Source organism: Centroberyx gerrardi, chromosome 19 (genome assembly GCF_048128805.1).
Source record: "Centroberyx gerrardi isolate f3 chromosome 19, fCenGer3.hap1.cur.20231027, whole genome shotgun sequence".
In the NCBI taxonomy this organism is placed as follows: Eukaryota; Metazoa; Chordata; class Actinopteri; order Beryciformes; family Berycidae; genus Centroberyx; species Centroberyx gerrardi.
Genome location: NC_136015.1, coordinates 28,163,994 through 28,182,890, shown reverse-complemented (window position 1 = coordinate 28,182,890; position 18,897 = coordinate 28,163,994). Strand labels below are relative to the sequence as shown.

Genomic DNA, 18,897 nt, shown 5'->3' with positions numbered 1-18,897 from the left:
AGTTTACTAGTTTGACAGTTTAGTAGTTTGACAGTTTACTAGTTTAACAGTTTACTAGTTTAACAAATTTACTAGTTTGACAGTTTACTAGTTTAACAGTTTACTAGTTTAACAAGTTTACTAGTTTGACAGTTTAGTAGTTTGACAGTTTACTAGTTAAACAGTTTAGTAGTTTAACAACAAGCTTACTAGTTTAACAGTTTACCAGTTTAACAAGTTTACTAGTTTGACAGTTTACTAGTTTAACAGTTTAGTAGTTTAACAACAAGTTTACTAGTTTAACAACAAGCTTACTAGTTTAACAGTTTACTAGTTTAACAACAAGTTTACTAGTTTAACAGTTTAGTAGTTTAACAACAAGCTTACTAGTTTAACAGTTTACTAGTTTAACAAGTTTACTAGTTTGACAGTTTACTAGTTTAACAGTTTAGTAGTTTAACAACAAGTTTACTAGTTTAACAACAAGCTTACTAGTTTAACAGTTTACTAGTTTAACAACAAGTTTACTAGTTTAACAGTTTACTAGTTTAACGAAAAGTTTACTAGTTTAACAGTTTAGTAGTTTAACAAGTTTACTAGTTTGACAGGACACCTTTTAAACAGCCAGGGAGGAGACAAGCTAGTTTTTAAAAAAATTAAAAGCTACTGAATGGAGCGGGAGGAGCTTCGTTCAGGAGCGGAGTTTGACAACAAGCTTTAGAAAAGAGGAGAAAACAGCAACACAGTTGGATATTGGCTTATATCATTATGTCTCACGTTAGCTTCAGGATTGGTTAGAAGATCTGTTACTAACTGCAGGTTTAAGTAGAGGTTTGACTGGCAGTCTTCATCTCTAAGGTCTGAGTTCGTGTTACTTGGTCTGTAGTGAAGCACCAAATAGGCAAGTGACACTTTGTTGAACATCTACTTTCGGTCAGCTGACAGTTGACGATCTAGACTGGACTGTTAAATCCCACCTGGGTCCTCCTTGCTGTGCTAACACCACAACTACAGTATATTTCTGTTATTTTAAATGATAATGACTTCTCTGCTTTGTGTTTGTGTGTGTTCCAGACAGTGAATCAGGTGTGAGGAGGTGAAAGATGTTTCGGTTTCTTACCCACTCCTCCTGGCGGCGGGGGGGCGCTACTCGGCTCCTCCATCCCTGGGAGCTCCCCACCTCCTCCTCCTCCTCCTCCTCCTCCTCCTCCTCCACCTACTCCTCCTCCTCCTCTTCCTCTTCCACCTTCTCCTCCTCCTCCTTCCCCACCTCCACCTCTTCCTCCTCCTCCTCCTCCACCTTCTCCTCCTCCTCCTCCACCTTCCCCACCTCCTCCTCCCCCCCCTCCTCCCCCTGGTCAACCAGCAAGGTAAATACAGAAACACTCACATGAAGATTTCCAACATGAGATCAGCATCTACACTGACCAAATTAATTAGCCTACTGTTTGACGGTACTTTTAAACCAAATGATGCTAATTTTAAAACAAATGATGCTACTTTTAAATCAAATGACAGATTTGAGTGTAGCTGACCTGACCGCTCCTTGTGATTTTGGTCCTAGCTGACCGCTCCTTGTGTTTTTGGTCCTTGCTGACCGCTCCTTGTGTTTTTGGTCCTTGCTGACCGCTCCTTGTGATTTTGGTCCTAGCTGACCGCTCCTTGTGTTTTTGGTCCTTGCTGACCGCTCCTTGTGATTTTGGTCCTAGCTGACCGCTCCTTGTGTTTTTGGTCCTTGCTGACTGCTCCTTGTGCTTTTGGTCCTTGCTGACCGCTCCTTGTGTTTTTGGTCCTTGCTGACCGCTCCTTGTGTTTTTGGTCCTAGATAACCACTCGTCGCGGGTTTGTGACCTCAGCCTCATTCTGGACTACAGGACGCCCACCCCCCACAGGTCAGTTGGGGTCACCGGGAGGTCACCAGTTCTTCCATTATGTTGTGAAACCAAACTGAAGCCAAGGTTAATACTGATGCCAAAATCAGAATGTTATATACACATGTCTGTGGTATACCTAAAGTTAAAACTAGTTTCTACTATTGTCAAACAACAAATAAACCATGGAGGGCGATCTTCAGGAGAGTAGATAAAAAGCCTTTTTTAGAATATGGGCCTATCTAGGACAAAGAATTAAAAACCAACGCAGGGTCTCCATCAGGGCATGGTTGGGAAGAGAGTGTGAACCCGATCACATTTACCTGATTGTATATAACAATTACAATTTCCCATTTGGCAGACGCTTTTATCCAAAGTGACGTACACATGAGATTTTAATACAACACAAGCAAGAATCTAGTCAGGAGAGAACGAGAGTAAGTTCCATAAAGCTAAGTTCTGGTCCAACAGGACATAGGTGCTACGAGGCAGAGAGGCAGATAAATACTTTTTTTTTGTTTTTTTTTAGATTACACAGTCTATCAGGTGAGAAGGTGTTCACTGAAGAGCTGGGTCTTTAGCCTTTTCTTAAAGATTGAGAGGGACTCTGCAGATCGAATGGAGTTTGGTAACTCGTTCCACCACCGAGGAACCACAGAAGAAGAGTCTGGATAGAAACTTTGGGCCTTGTTGTGGCGGCAGCACCAGGTGCCGCTCCTTGGCAGAGCGTAGTGGGCGGGAGGGAGCGTAGACCTGAATGAGGGAGTTCAGGTAGGTCGGAGCCGTTTTGGTTGCTGCTTTGTAGGCGAGCATCAAGGACTTGAACTTGATGTGGGCAGCGACTGGGAGCCAGTGGAGGGATATGAACAGCGGGTCAGGCTTTTGGGCTAGTTGAAGACCAGGCGCACCGCCACGTTCTGGATCATCTGCAGAGGTTTGAGCGTACATGCCGGGAGCCCTGCCAGTAAGGAGTTGCAGGAGTCAAGGTGTGATATTACAAGAGCCTGTACTAGGAGTTGGGCTGCATGCTCAGACAGGTAGGTTCTGATCTTCCTGATTTTGTACAGGGCAAATCCACATGACCGAGCAACAGAAGCCACATGCTCCTTAAAGGTTAGTTGGTCATCAATCATGACACCCAAGTTTCTGGCAGACTCTGTGGGAATGAGCTGAGCTGATTCGAGCTGGATACTGATCTGCTGTTGTACAGAGGGACTGGCTGGGATGACAAGGAGCTCAGTCTATCGGCGAGGCATGCCGATATCCGTGCCGAGACTGTGGGGTCTTCTGGCGGGAACGATAGGAGGAGCTGGGTATCGTCAGCATATGAATGGTATGAGAAGCCATGTGAGCGGATGACTGCACCAAGTGAGGTGGTGTATATTGAAAAGAGAAGGGATCCAAGCACTGACCCTTGAGGTTCCCCTGTGGACCAGCAGTGGGATTTAGACACTTCCCCTCTCCAAGACACTCTAAAGGATCTCCCTGAGAGGTAGGACTCAAACCAGCGGAGAGCAGATCCTGAGAAGCCGAGCTCAGCGAGTGTGGAGAGGAGGATTTGGTGGTTCACCGTGTCAAAGGCAGTCGATAGGTCGAGCAACATTAGAACAGAGGACTGACCGGCAGCTCTAGCTGATCGCAGTGTTTCCACTACAGACAAGAGCGCAGTCTCGGTAGAGTGTCCGCGTTTGAAGCCAGACTGGTTAGGATCATACAGGTTGTTCTCAGAAAGGAATTCAGAGGCTTGATTAAAGACTGTATGCTCAAGTGTCTTGGAAAGGAAGGGGAGGAGTGAAACTGGTAACCTGTAATTTTCAACCTGAGATGGGTTGAGTGTAGGTTTCTTTAGCAGCAGGGTAACCTGAGCTTGCTTAAAAGCAGTGGGGAACACACCCGTTGTAGGGTGAGGAGTTGATGATGTGCGTGACTGCAGGGATCAGTGTGGGCGAAATGGCCTGCAGGAGGTTGGAGGGTATGGGGTCCAACGGACAGGTAGTGGGACAAGAGTCAAGCAGAAGCTTGGAGACTTGCTCCTCAGTAAGATGGGAAAATGAGATATAATATACTTAATATAATAATATAATATAATATATACAGTATATTATACAGACACAAGTCACAGTCCATTAGAGTGAATTAGACACTCTGGTACCGTGCCATTGTTTTTTAAATGGTCCAGCTGCTCCTTAAGAAGCCCAACCTAGTCTGTGACCATTTCTGACCTGATCTCATGTTTTTATCCAAAGTCAAAAACGTTGTTCTTTCTCAGCTGCTGTCTTTTGTAGATCAAAATAACATCCTCGAAGAATTCCATCTGAATTAGAGCGCAGTACAGAATCAAGTGGCTTACTGCTGTCCGTTGACTCCGGGGACTTAGCCATTGTAATCCTCTTGGACCTCAGCGTTGCTCTGGGGTCACATGGAGTCACATGGGGTCACATGGGGTTGGCGTTCGAGGCACAGCCCTGATTGGTTTACCTCCTACCTCACCAACAGAACCTTTTCGGTCAGAATGGGCGATTTCTCATCCACCTCGGTTAACATTTTGTCCCACAAGGCTCCGCTTCTATCTCTATATGCTTCTACTCTCTAGTTGCTGTTACGTTGATGATACTCCACTCTACCTCCCACTAAAACCCAATGATGTCTGCCCTTAAATAACCTTAGGGACTGTCATGATATCAAATGTTGGATGGCAGCTGAATGAGAGATCAGAGGTCGTTATATTTGGCCCTCCTGACTCTAGGAGAGTTATCCTCCTCTGTCAAGCCACATGCCAAAAACCTTGGTGTGATTTTTGATTCAGCCTTTAAATCTGACAAACAAATCAACTCAGTAGTGAAATCTAGTTTCTTCCAGCTCAGAATCATCATCATCTCCAAAATCAAGTCCTTTACTTGTTTCATGACCTGGAGAAAGTTATTCATGGGTTCATCTCCTCCAGGTGGTAGTCCGCCATGTCCGTCCAAACTGTCCAAAATGCTGCTGCTAGGCTTCTAACTGGTCTAGAATGAGGACCACATTTCCCCTGTGCTCTTCACTGGCTCCCAGCTCAGGTCAGAGGTCATATATCAACCTCCAGGTCCCTCAGGTCAGAGGTCATATATCAACCTCCAGGTCCTTCAGGTCGGAGGTCATATATCAACATCCAGGTCCCTCAAGTCAGAGGTCATACATCAACCGCCAGGTCCCTCGGGTCAGAGGTCAGAGGTCATACAGTTCCACGGTCTTGGTTGAAGCTTAAGGGCTTCCTGCCTTTGCTGTGCATTTTTATCAATTACACCAATCTCATACTATTTTTTTGTTTTTGAAAAGCTGCTCTACAAATAAAGTTATTATAATTTTCCTCCCATCCCACAGGTGTTAGCCAATCAGATGGTGCAGCCCGATCCGGTCCATCGGAGCCAGGTTTGGGTCCGGACGCCGACCCACTCCAGGACGGCTCCGTGGGTCTGGTCTCCAGGTTCAAACGAACTCTCAGACAATATGGAAAAGTTCTGGTTCCAGTTCACCTGCTGACCTCCGCCGCCTGGTTCACCTCCTTCTACTACGCTGCCATGAAGTAAGAGACGAAACCACAGAGTGAGGTCAATAAAGACAAGACTAAATAAATAAACAAGACCAGATTAGTGCAGCATCATATTGACAAAATCATACTGGGAGTTTTTCGATATCAGTAACGATTCATGTGAAGACGTTTTTTCAGTGCTGACATGTTTAATGAAGTGTGTCGGTGGTGAGATGTTAATGATTTGCTCATTAATATAATGCCAGGTGTTGTGTTGTGTGTTATGAAGCGGTCTGTAAGTCCTTTACCTCTGAGAAAACAGTCAGTTTTATACATAAATATTATACTTCTGGCAAGTGAAACTATGAGGATGAAAACCTGGAAAAACTCTGAAGGAGATTTTGAAAATGTGCTTTTACTGTTTTACTGGTGGAAAAAAACAAATATCCAGTGAGTATCATATATCAAGCTCTTCCCCAGTTCTCTGGGGGCTGTCCAAAGGCATTCTGGGTAATGTAGGAAATCACTAACTGCAGTAGAAGAAGACGAGGCGAGCTGAGGGAAAGACAAAACTTCATCACTAAATAAGAACAGATAACATCAGACTGACGATATATAATGTTCCTTTAGTGTTACTAGCATATCCAGTATAGTGTAACCAGTAGAACCAGTAGAACCAATATAGCCAGTATAACCTATAAAACCAGTAGAACCAGTAAATCCAGCAGAACCAGTAGAACCAGTAAAGCCAATATAGCCAGTATAACCAGTAGAGACAGTAGAGCCAGTAAAATCAGTAGAACCAGTAGAACCTATAAAACCAGTAGAACCAGTGAAACCAGTATATTGTCTCCACAGTGGAGTGAACGTGGTTCCAGTTCTGGAGTTCATTCCAGGTTTTCCAGAGAGAATCATCAACCTGCTGCAGAACTCACAGAGCGGACACGCTCTGACGGCCTACGCCCTGTACAAGGTACACTGACCCCTGACCTCTGACCCCTGACCACTGATCCCTGACCTCTGACCTAAACCCTGACCCCTGACCTCTGACCTCAACCCTGACCCTGATCCCTGACCTCTGACCTAAACCCTGACCCCGATCCCTGACCTCTGACCTCTGACCTAAACCCTGACCGCTGATCCCTGACCTCTGACCTAAACCCTGACCCCTAACCTACCCTCTGACCCCTGACCTCTGACCTAAACCCTGACCTCTGACCCCTGACTACCTGTGCCAGGTACAAAGTACAGTTGACCACTGACCCCTGACCTGCACCCTGACTGCCCACACCCTGTTCTGGGTACCCTGACCTCTGACCCCTGACCCTTCAGCTTCACCCAGTACAAGGTACTGTAAACCCTGACCCTTGACCTCTGACCTGTGGTCTTAATTCACTGTGATTCTAATAAAGTTGTTCCTGTCAGATCGCCACTCCTGCCAGATACACCGTCAGCCTGGGCGGGACCTCGCTGTCCGTCAAGTACCTCCGTCGCCACGGTTACATGTCCACACCGCCGCCTGTCAAAGAGTACCTGCAGGACAAGATGGAGGAGACGAAGGAGCGGCTGAGCGGGCGGCTGCAAGAGACGAAAGACAAGGTCAGCTTCAGGAGGAAGAAGGACTAGGAGACCAAGGGACTAGAAAACAAACAACTAGGAGACCAAGGGTCTAGGAGACCAAGGGACTAGGAAACAAACAACTAGGAAACCACAGACTCACAAAGAACTGTTCTATTGTCCCAAGGACTCGTTCTACTGCTGCACTCTGGAAGCTTCTCTGGATAAGAAAGGAAATGAAGGACTAGGAAATGAAGGACTAGGAAGTGCTGGACTAGAAAATGAAGGACTAGGAAATGAAGGATTAGGAAGTTCTGGACTAGGAAATGAAGGACTAGGAAGTACTGGACTAGGAAATGAAGGATTAGGAAGTGCTGGACTAGGAAATGAAGGACTAGGAAGTGCTGGACTAGGAAATGAATAACTAGGAAGTGTTGGACTAGGAAGTGCTGGACTGGGAAATGAAGGACTAGGAAATGAAGGACTAGGAAGTGCTGGACTAGGAAATAAAGGACTAGGAAATGAAGGACTAGGAAGTGCTTCCAAGGACTTGTCCGGCTGAACTGGAAGTCTCAGTAGATCAGAGTAAAGCTAAATGAGTAGAATCCAGCTGTCAGATCTACTGACTTGAACCTGATTCACTGTAGAGTTTCATTATGTGGAGTCTTATCCTCTCTTCTGTGTGTTTCGGTTCTACAGACAGAACTGACTGTGAATGATGATGATGATGATGATGATGATGATGATGATGTGGATTCATTATTATGGTGTGATGTGGTGAAACTGAAGTTTCAGTCTGTTGACCTGCTGCTTAGATCCACAGACTGAATCCAGTCTGTTGACCAGAGGTTTGTCTCACAAAGCCAGATTAGTCAGCAGCTAACTTTGGGTTTAACTTTGGCTTTTCGGTCTCACGAAGGTGGTTCACTTTTAGATCACCATGGTAACTTATGCTGCACAGCCAAGGGTGTAACTTTGGTTTGAACATCGGGGAGGTTGAGATGCACAGACCCCGAGAACACCAACCCTCCAGGGGGTCCGGCGCCTTGGCCCCCTGGGAGAGCTGTGAAATGATCATTTCTGGTGAATTTTAGGTGGAAAATACTTAAGACTGATCAATAAATCAAACATGAAATCACAAGATTTGTAAACAGTTGATCAAACCAACAGTTCAGAAAGTCTCCACCAAACCCTGTTGTTCAGTTACTGAACAATTACCAGTAAATAATATTTTATGTTGTGTTGTATATATGCTAACACTAGTAATGACATTATATTATTGATCTTGTCTCTGCCACCTAAGATCTGCCTCAGCTGGGTCTGTTTCAGACACAGATATCATGTGATCCTGTTGAGTATAATGCTGCCATACTGCTTGTATCTCGCCCTGTTCACATGTTTAGGTCCAATCTCTAAACAGCATTGAGTCGCAACAACAAGAGCAAAGAAAATATAATTATTAGAAAACATTCATCCAATCAGGGAGATTTTGTACCAACTAACAGCTTAATGTTTGATTCTAGAGCATTTTCCCCACTAATGTCCTTATAAAGATGGTCTTTTGTGCACTTGCTCACTGCAGTGGAACCTCAAATAAATCGTGGTTTAATCACTATGATGATCTTTAACATCTTGGACACACCTGGGACAGAGGCCTGTTTGTAAAAATCAAGAACTAAATGCTTTTAGACACTTTCTATCTAAAGATCAGCAGAAAGCAGTTCAAAGGCCATGTATATATTTCATGACATGGTGTAATAAACAGCTGAAGCTGGTGTGTGTGCTTTTTAAAAATTGATCAGATCTACAGATCTACTACGACTCGCACCGCCTCTCCGCGGCGCTCGCCGTGCCTCATGTGAAGGGAAAAAACAGCTGGTGCTCCGCACGTGGTAACCATAGAAACGGCCGCAACACACAGCTGTGTAGTCCACAAGATGCTGCTATAATGACAGCTAGCTAGCTAACGTTTGCATATGTTTACACAGCCATATAACTACTGAACTGTAATGTAAGAACCTGCACCGACACTCTGGGCTCATTAACGTCCCGGCAGCTTAGAAAGCAGTCAGTAAGTTTTGGGAAATCACAGACCGCAAGAATCAACTTTTCCTCCATTTTTCAAACTCAGTGACAACAGAACAAAATCTAATTTCCCTAGTCAGGCGACATGGTGTCCACTGTAATCAGCTGTGTGGTGACACTCCATGTCGCGGCGTCAAAAAGAGCGAGCCCGCGTCCTGCTCGGCCTGCCAATCCACCTGCTCCTCCGCTTCTCCCCGCCAACCTCTCATTGAAAATGAAGGAGGACCAGGTGACTGACGCTTCCCGTGCGAAAGGAGACGGAGGCGCAGCATGGGCATAACCAAGTGTAAAGGAGGAGGGGGGGGTGGGTCCAGGATGCCTTTGTCATTATTATACGGAGTTCATTTATACTCATTATGCTATATTATTGGGGGGGTCTTATTGGCCTGTTTGTGATATTGGAGGGGTCGCGACCCCCCCCGTAAATTACGCCCTTGTGCACGGCTAACCTGCTCCAGAACAGGTTCAGTTCAGACTGAGTTCAGATCGGATCAAAACGTATGAAAGGCCTCCTGACCAATCAGCTCTCTGGAAACAGGACGTCACCATTCCTACAGGATCCCAATATGCACAAAAATGCTGCATTCAAATGAAAATGACAAGTAATAAAGGAAATTGTGAGGCTACGATTGAATTAACAGACAGTTGAAGTGCTGTCCGCAGGGCGACGTGTTTACAGACCAGAATCACTTTGCTTTCCATGATAGTTTATTATATCGGAGATATAGCAGGTAGGCTACTTAACTGACCATATTATCAATGAATGAACTTTACCAGACTGAATTTCTTTATTGGATTCCAGACATGTTTGGTTCAATGTAGGCGTTGCATTCATATTCCATTACAGCAGCTCTGAAGAACATTTATGATTTATGACTTTATGAATAGAAAATCTTTTTACAGCCTCAATGTGTCCACAAAATTTTTTATCAGTGGAAAGTTTCCCCACTGTGTCCTAATGATGGGACAGTTCCTCCAGTAATCCTCTCTAGCCTTGGCAGCAGAAACAATGTTACTTTTCACGGTTATGTTTTGTAATGCTGACATTTATTCATTATGATTGTATAATTGTAATAATAATAATATTTGTTCTTCTTGAGAGAAGAACACAATGTCAGTATCCATTTCTCTCCGATACCCGTCTGTTGGAAATGTCAGCAGTATATATTAGGGCTTATATCATCCTATAATTAGGTCTATTTATTGTCTATGGCTTTTATTGTTTGATTATTATTTTATTTTCGCCTATTTGTATTTGTTTGCGCATATATTCTATATCCTTTTCCCCGCTGAATCATATTACTTTTGCCGTTGCAACAATCTAATTTCCCCACGGGGATCAATAGTTTCATCTTATCCAAATTGTCTGATCTGGATCTGTCCATGTTGCATGTGATTGGCTATTTGTTACAAACCCCGCCTCTTTCATGTGAGCGCGCTCATAGCTGACAGGTAAATCCTGGGTTGACAGAGCCAGTTGATAACCAGCAGTGAGACGGTTATCAGGATCGCCAATGTTAGGTTAGTGAAGCCGGCTAAGGCAAAGATAGCCTGACTTTGTTGAACTCGCTTCGTGAGACAGAACTCTGCTGCTCATCAGCTGAGACCCACAGGCTGGGTCACGTCACCTCTCTGACTGAAGAACCTCTGACTGATCCTCCATCACCATGACAACTCCACTGTGTCTCCTCTCTGACTGAAGAACCTCTAACTGATCCTCCATCACCATGACAACTCCACTGTGTCTCCTCTCTGACTGAAGAACCTCTGACTGATCCTCCATCACCATGACAACTCCACTGTGTCTCCTCTCTGACTGAAGAACCTCTAACTGATCCTCCATCACCATGACAACTCCACTGTGTCTCCTCTCTGACTGAAGAACCTCTGACTGATCCTCCATCACCATGACAACTCCACTGTGTCTCCTCTCTGACTGAAGAACCTCTGACTGATCCTGGACCAGCAGCTCTGATGACCCTCCTGCAGGTTTTCTCTCTACAGCATCAGAATTAACATGTAAAAATAAATTGAATGCAGGTTCTAATTTAATGCTAACCGAAGTATAAACAGACCTTACATGCTGATTTGGGTGGTCTAGCTCGTCAGAGTATAGTTTTCAAACAATGTAGATTTTATTTCATAGTGTTGACAATTTAGCTTTACAGCTTTCGTCAGAAACATGAAACATGGCTGCATGTCTGCATGCACCAATACAACATGAGGACAGCGCCACACCATGGATTCAACTGTAACTGCAACTCTAGGGTGAGGCCTGATATGATATGCGCAAAATTAATAAATTAATGACTTTTTTTTTTTTTTAAACCAACGGTGGTTGTTTTTTTTTTTTTTTACCGCCATGTTAAACACGGTGACTTGGTTAACCGAGATTAGGCACAGGCCGAGCTGTTCTAGCTTTGATTAGCTAACTCCTACTGTACTCCTATTGTACTCCTACTATAGTCCTACTGTACTCCTACTGTACTCCTATTGTACTCCTATTGTACTCCTACTATAGTCCGACTGTACTCCTATTGTACTCCTATTGTACTCCTACTATAGTCCGACTGTACTCCTACTGTACTCCTATTGTACTCCTACTATAGTCCTACTGTACTCCTACTGTACTCCTATTGTACTCCTACTATAGTCCTATTGTACTCCTACTGTACTCCTATTGTACTCCTATTGTACTCCTACTATAGTCCTACTGTACTCCTACTGTACTCCTACTGTACTCCTATTGTACTCCTACTGTACTCCTACTGTACTCCTATTGTACTCCTACTGTACTCCTACTGTACTCCTATTGTACTCCTACTGTACTCCTACTGTACTCCTACTGTATCACCATGCTGCCTCCCTTTGGCCATAGGGCAGTTTCAGGGCACTTCGCTGACATGGACAGATCAATACAGATCTCATGGCTTTACTTAAGACCAGTGTACTTTACCAGTGTACTTTACCAGTGTACGTTACTAAGTTACTGCGCCTAAATAGTAACCAGTTACTTTACTTAGTTACTCTTAATTAAAAGTAACTCATTAGAGTACTTTCAAGTTACCCACTTAATAATATACTTTTTAAATCTCAGTCATCACTGCTATTGTAAAGAAACCCTTACTGGATGCACTATCAACTAAAAACAAAACAAAAATAAAAAACATGAAAGGCAAGATAACTTTCATTTCAATTTATTAAACTAACATAGACCATGCTGTTGCTGTTGGCAAGTGCACAAGTAAACCTGTATTATGAAAAATGCCTTGTACTAAATTCTTTTAGTATCAACAGCCATGTCAAATGATCTCAATAGTTGCAAATGTGAATGATAAACAGTGAAATTTTACCCATTAAAACAGCAAAAAAGAGATCTTAAAGCCATCTTAAACACAAATCTTTGGCCTTAATGATAAACAGTTCAATCTCAGGCAAGAGAAATATTCAGCTTACAGTCTACTTCTCATTTCCTGCAAAGTGATGATTGTAGTGAAGGAGGAGAAGTTGTCTGACAGTCTGTTGCTCTTGGGAGACAAGACAAGGCTACCAAGACTAAAGAGTCTCTCCACTGGTGCACTGGATGGTGTTGGTGTGTTGTATCGCAAAGAGATCTGCTTGATGGTGGGGTAATTGTTCAGTGTTTCCATTTCTGGAGGTGACTTCAGGTACTCTGTGATGTCTGAGTCTGCACTGTAAGAGCCACTGTCATCTTCAAACACAAGAAAGTCCTCTTTGTCTGGTGTTGATGTGTGCAGCCCTTGCTTTGGTGGCTCCTCAGCAGCAACTTCTTGGTATTTGGAAGAGAAGAGAGACTTTATGCGGCTTCTTTTCCCCTCGTCACCCACCCAGCGCAACTTGAACTTTGGAAGTGTCACAGCAGCCAGCAGAGCTTCATCACTATCCAGTGTAGCAGCAAACCGTGTCTTGATTGCCTGCAACGTTTGTATGAAAAAAAATGTGGATTTAGCTTTATTTTGCTTTATTTATTTAGCTTTATTTTGTCATTTAATTCCAATAAAATCATAACTAGCCTAAATAAACAAACTTAACACTTAAAAATTAACCTCTTATGACTAACAAATAAGCAATGTACTGTAAAATAGAAATGCAGTTAAATTGGCCATTTTAGGAATTAGGTTATTACTTATCTGTAATGATAAGCTTGTAAATTATTTTAGTAATAACATCAAAAACATGCATACCTGGACAATGATGTCAGGGAGGCCAGCGGTATCTGTGACAGGCTGCTCTTCAGTGCCTCCATTTTGCCAATCAGAACTTCAAGTGTTGGTTGGAGAGTGCCAAAAAAGTTGTCCTCCCCTTGAAGAATGTCCAAGGTCATCGTCAGTGGCTTTAAAGCTATGCAATACTCCCTGAGAAACTGATATTCTCTCTCGTAATTTGCGTCTGGTGATCTCCTCCACACACTCCGATGCCACTGTTGACCGGCTAGACTTATTCCACAAGGCTGTGCACTTTGCAATGGCGCCCCTATACACAACTTTAGTTTCTATGTTTGCTGAGAGCCACTTATCCACATTGTGACTGGATATGAGATTAAGAGTGTGGGATGCACACCTATGATGTGGAGGAAGAACAAAATGATCAGCAGCATCAGTCTCGGTGGAGGTGGTGACTTGAACATCTTGGATGTCAGTGAAGGTAACATTGTCCCTCTCCTCTTCTCCCACTTCTTCCTCTTCTCCCTCCGCCTTGACCATTTTAAATGCCTTAATAAAATGTGAACCATTGTCAGTGACCGTGGCAGTCACTTTCTGACTCAGTCCATATGAAGAATGTATTTGCTCTATCTCACCTGCAATGGCATCATATGTATGTCTTCCGCGCGCTCTTTTGCACGCGATGCCGGCTTTCTTGCGTTGCAAATCAGACGGATCGATCCAATGTGCAGTCTTCCCCATAAAGCTTTTGTTGTGCATCGTCCATAAATCGGCTGTGGTTGATATGTAATCCAAGCCCTCAAACGTTTGTTTCAGCTCTCTCTCCATCTTGGCATAGGCCTAACCCTAACCCTCAAATTCGTAATGTGTTTGTTTGATCTGGTTAATTTTTTTTGTAATGTCATTTGAAATGTCAAAATTTAATTTGGCTCTCGCTACAATTAATTGTCCTCTGTAGTTGCAGTCCTATGGAGTGCTTCACATCTTTCTACTTCTCTCTTAAGTTCTTGTCTTTGAAGCAGATTTTCCTGTTTCTTAAATGATACATATGAAATTATTAGTCCTCTTAAAGTGGCTTTTGTAGCCTCCCAGGTAATATTGGGATCTATGAGGGGATCATTGTTTTCCTTTATATAATTTGTAATCCACACTCACATTTTAGATTTAAATTAATTATCTTAAAGTAAGGAGGTATCAAATTTCCATTGCTTAGAGGTAATATTTTCCCTTTCCAGATGAATAGATAAATGAATTTTGGCATGATCTGATAGAATAATTGGACTGATTCCACAATCTTTTATCATATGCATATCTTTTGAGTGGATAAAAAAATTATCTATTCGTGAATATGATTTATGTACATTAGAAAAAAAAGTATAATTTTTGACACCTGGGTTTAATTCACACTAAACGTCAGTTAGGCTGCATTCGGAGCATAATCCGTGAAGGACCTTTGAGGCTTTGGAGCTATGGCCCTTAGTTTTGTTAGATTTATCTAAAATAGAATTTAATGTGCAATTGAAATCTCCACCTATCACTCCAAATCCTTTAGAATTTTCATTAAAAAGCAGCGCCATGTCCAACATGAATGTTGGATCATCTGTATTGGGGGCATAAACATTAAGAAAAGTAACTGGTGTTCCATAGATAAAGCCTGAAATCAAGATAAATCTACCATTTGGTTCTGTAACTGATTTTTCTACTTTAAACAGGTTAGTTTTATTAATCAAGATCGCTGTTCCTCTACTATGAGATGTGTATGAAGAGAAGTAAACCTGACCTACCCAGTCCCTTTTTAATTTTGTATGTTCGTTATTTGAAAGGTGTGTTTCTTGTAGGAAGGCAACATCAACTTTGTCTTTTTTGAGAAGAAATAGTATTGTTTTCCTTTTGATGGGATTTCCCAAGCCTTTAAAGCCTTAATATTCCACGAGTTTATCTTCATATCTGACATATTGACTGTTTCACAGTAAAGGGACTACCTTTTAATTTATACAGTTGGCCATTGAAAAATGTTGTCATTGCTTTTATTAAAGAACAAAAATCAATTTAAAAAAACAGACAAAATACAAGGACATATAGAACACTTCCACTCCACCCCATCGCACCCTACCCGTGGTCTAATCCGCGACAGATCCTCCACCTGGTTCATAGTAGGCAAGAGAAAAACAGCCACATAAAAGAGAAACAAAACAAAAATAAAGTCCTTCTTGTGGTGCTGGCAACCTGGAGCTTCCATCCTCAGTGCTCCCAATTAATTAGGAAGGCAAATACAGGGTCCAGGGATGACTTGCTGAGGCATGTGAAAAGGGAATTACAGTAGTCCAGGCGGGATGATATAAAGGCATGAATAATCATCTCCAACTCAGGTTGTGACACAACAGACCTGAGTTTGGCAATGTTTCTTAGATGGAAAAAACATGTACGGGTCAATGACTTAATATGTTGATCAAAGTACATAGCCTGATCAAAAATAACACCAAGGTTTCTAAGGTTTCTAAGCACCAATGGGTTTATCTCAGCAGTGAGGGCACCTCACTGACTTTACATTTTTCACATGTGAAGATGGCAACTTTATAGTGTCATGAGACTGCAGCAGCACTAACTGCTGCCTCGGGTGAAAAAGCATGTGGTTTGGAGGCCTCTGGAGGTGAAGCTGAGGGTAGCTGACAAGATTGTGGTGTAACTGCAGGGGACTGGAGTGAAGCTGAGGAAGGACGTGTGTAAGGCTCACTACTGATGCAACAGAATCCTCTAGGACAGATAGGGGTGGGTGAGGCTCTGATGAGGTGAAAATGAGCTGAAATCTCTTGGCAAGCACAGGGATGAAGAGCAATGATGAGGATGGCACCGATGGGCTTATCTCAGACAGGGGTGGCACTGATGGGCATATCTCAGACGGGGGTGGCACCGATGGGCTGATCTCAGACGGGTGTGGCACCGATGGGCTGATCTCAGCTGGAGGTGGCACAGATGATCTTATCTCAGATGGGGGTGGCACCGATGGTGGTGGCACCGATGGGCTTATCTCAGATGGTGGTGGCACCAATGGGCTTATCTCAGACGGGGGTGGCACCGATGGGCTTATCTCAGACGGGGGTGGCACCGATGGGCTTATCTCAGACGGAGGTGGCACCGATGGGCTTATCTCAGACGGGGGTGGCACCGATGGGCTTATCTCAGACAGGGGTGGCACCATATGACGTGTTTTGGCATCCAGTCACATGTAATGTCATATTCTCTTTCCATATGATTGTTTTTGCACAATAAAGACAACGAGAATGAGCCGTGTCTCTGCATGACAGGTCTGCAGATGATTTTGTCTGCAAGGGAACAGTAATTTAACTTTAAAAACTTATGACTTTACAGCTAAAATACACAAAAAATAACTTTTTAAATCCAATATACAGTGTACAATTATGAATTTTCTCAAGTTCAACAGTGATTACCTTTTTACTAAGTGAAATTACATAAAAAAAGTCATGGTCCCTTGAAAGTAACTTTTGCTTTCTAGCCAAGGTGATCTACTGACCCCAAATAGCAGACTGTTGACAGACTGTTTACTTCTCTGGTAAATGCAATGGGAAAGAGTGGTGCTACTCAATATATCACTGCTTAACAAATTCCAAACTTGCAAACACACAAATGTCATTCAACATTCAAGTTTGATGTGAAAGTTTATCATTTTGTAGCAGAGGCTTCTCATCAACTTACCTTGGAAATGCACTGCTCTTTGGATGTGGAACCAGGTGTCTCTGGATCGTCTTTACTTTGGACACAGAGGACAACTAAACAGTGAATTATGGCAGGTTGTGCTGTGTAACTGGCTCCCAGCTGCAATTATGGATGGGTGCATCTGGAAAACAGTTTAGTTTGTTTTATTACTTTGAGTCATTCTACATTGTTACTTGAAAGTGACTTAAACCAGTAATACACATATACACATACAAGTGGCAATATGCCGTCTGAGAGCCTGTGGATCATTTTCAATATGTAAATGATCAAAAGGGGTGGAAGTACGGGAAGACGTTAACCTCCCGATATTTCACGTTTATGAATGAGAAAACACTGTGGCGGTGTCTGCCCTAACGTCACGCGTCACCGTAAGTTTTATGAATCAGCCCCATTGTGTATTTTTGCTTTCAGTTGAATAATTACCAGCCAGTGCTTCATAAGATTATGTGATTTTTTCCAACTTCTATAATTTCCCCCACGGAGCATTGTAAGAAATAAAATGAATATTGTGCTTTTTTATATGAATAGTACACTCTGTTCTTTGTCCTGCAAAGTGGAGTGTGAAGTAAAACTTTGCATTTACAGCATGTTCTGGAAATTTTGGTGGTAGCGCAGCAATAACCATATTTGGATGTTTAAAGTAAATTAATTAATTAATTTACTTTAAATATTGTCGACTTGAAATAAAGTTAGATGCTAGTTTTTCCTTTTTAAGATAAGATAAGATAGATAGCACTTTATTGATCCCCTTGGGGAAATTCAGAATTTTTGGCTTCCAGAACCAAACATAGATCTGTCTTTATGACAAAAACTACAAGAGAAAGATGTCAGTGTCTCAGCAAGAGCCATCAATTAATTGAAAGGAAAATATTACATTCTTTCATGCGGCTGGTTTATATCAGAGAATATGATATAAGAGGACTTTTGTGATGAAATTCCCAAACGAAGAAGAAGAAGAAGGAGGAGAAAGTTAGATGCTGAAAGTCCTTCTACTTCCTTCACATTCATAGAGTTTCAAAACTCATCATCACTCCACCTCTTGCAGCAGGCCCCAGATCACGTGACAGGGGTCAGACAGGGGCCTGCTGCTGGAGGTCTGCAGCCAGAGAGGGGCCTGCTGCTGGAGGTCTGCAGCCGCAGAGGGGCCTGATGCTGGAGGTCTGCAGCCAGAGAGGGGCCTGCTGCTGGAGGTCTGCAGCCAGAAAGGGGCCTGATGCTGGAGCAGCCAGAGAGGGGCCAGCTGCTGGAGGTCTGCAGCCAGAGAGGGGCCTGCTGCTGGAGGTCTGCAGCCGCAGAGGGGCCTGATGCTGGAGGTCTGCAGCCAGAGAGGGGCCTGCTGCTGGAGGTCTGCAGCCGCAGAGGGGCCTGATGCTGGAGGTCTGCAGCCAGAGAGGGGCCTGCTGCTGGAGGTCTGCAGCCGCAGAGGGGCCTGATGCTGGAGGTCTGCAGCCAGAGAGGGGCCTGCTGCTGGAGGTCTGCAGCCGCAGAGGGGCCTGATGCTGGAGGTCTGCAGCCAGAGAGGGGCCTGCTGCTGGAGGTCTGCAGCCGCAGAGGGGCCTGATGCTGGAGGTCTGCAGCCAGAAAGGGGCCTGATGCTGGAGGTCTGCAGCCGCAGAGAGGCCTGATGCTGGAGGTCTGCAGCCAGAGAGGGGCCTGCTGCTGGAGGTCTGCAGCCGGAGAGGGGCCTGCTGCTGGAGCAGCCAGAGAGGGGCCTGTTGCTGGAGGTCTGCAGCCAGAAAGGGGCCTGATGCTGGAGCAGCCAGAGACGGGCCTGCTGCTGGAGGTCTGCAGCCAGAGAGGGGCCTGATGCTGCAGGTCTGCAGCCAGAGAGGGGCCTGCTGCTGGAGGTCTGCAGCCAGAGAGGGGCCTGCTGCTGGAGGTCTGCAGCCAGAGAGGGGCCTGATGCTGCAGGTCTGCAGCCGGAGAGGGGCCTGATGCTGGAGGTCTGCAGCCAGAAAGGGGCCTGATGCTGGAGCAG

General features: G+C 44.0%; 1 protein-coding gene across 1 annotated transcript; it reads left to right on the top strand.

Annotated features, from left to right (window-relative positions):
• Nucleotides 1–1,226: 1,226 nt before the first annotated feature.
• fam210aa (family with sequence similarity 210 member Aa) lies at nucleotides 1,227–8,690 on the top strand (the record flags this gene model as incomplete). The annotated part of the gene is made up of 5 exons (XM_071924982.2): nucleotides 1,227–1,349; nucleotides 1,805–1,871; nucleotides 5,211–5,412; nucleotides 6,217–6,331; nucleotides 6,784–8,690. Coding segments are annotated over 5 exons (708 nt in total), but the record flags the coding sequence as incomplete, so codon positions are not given.
• Nucleotides 8,691–18,897: the final 10,207 nt, after the last annotated feature.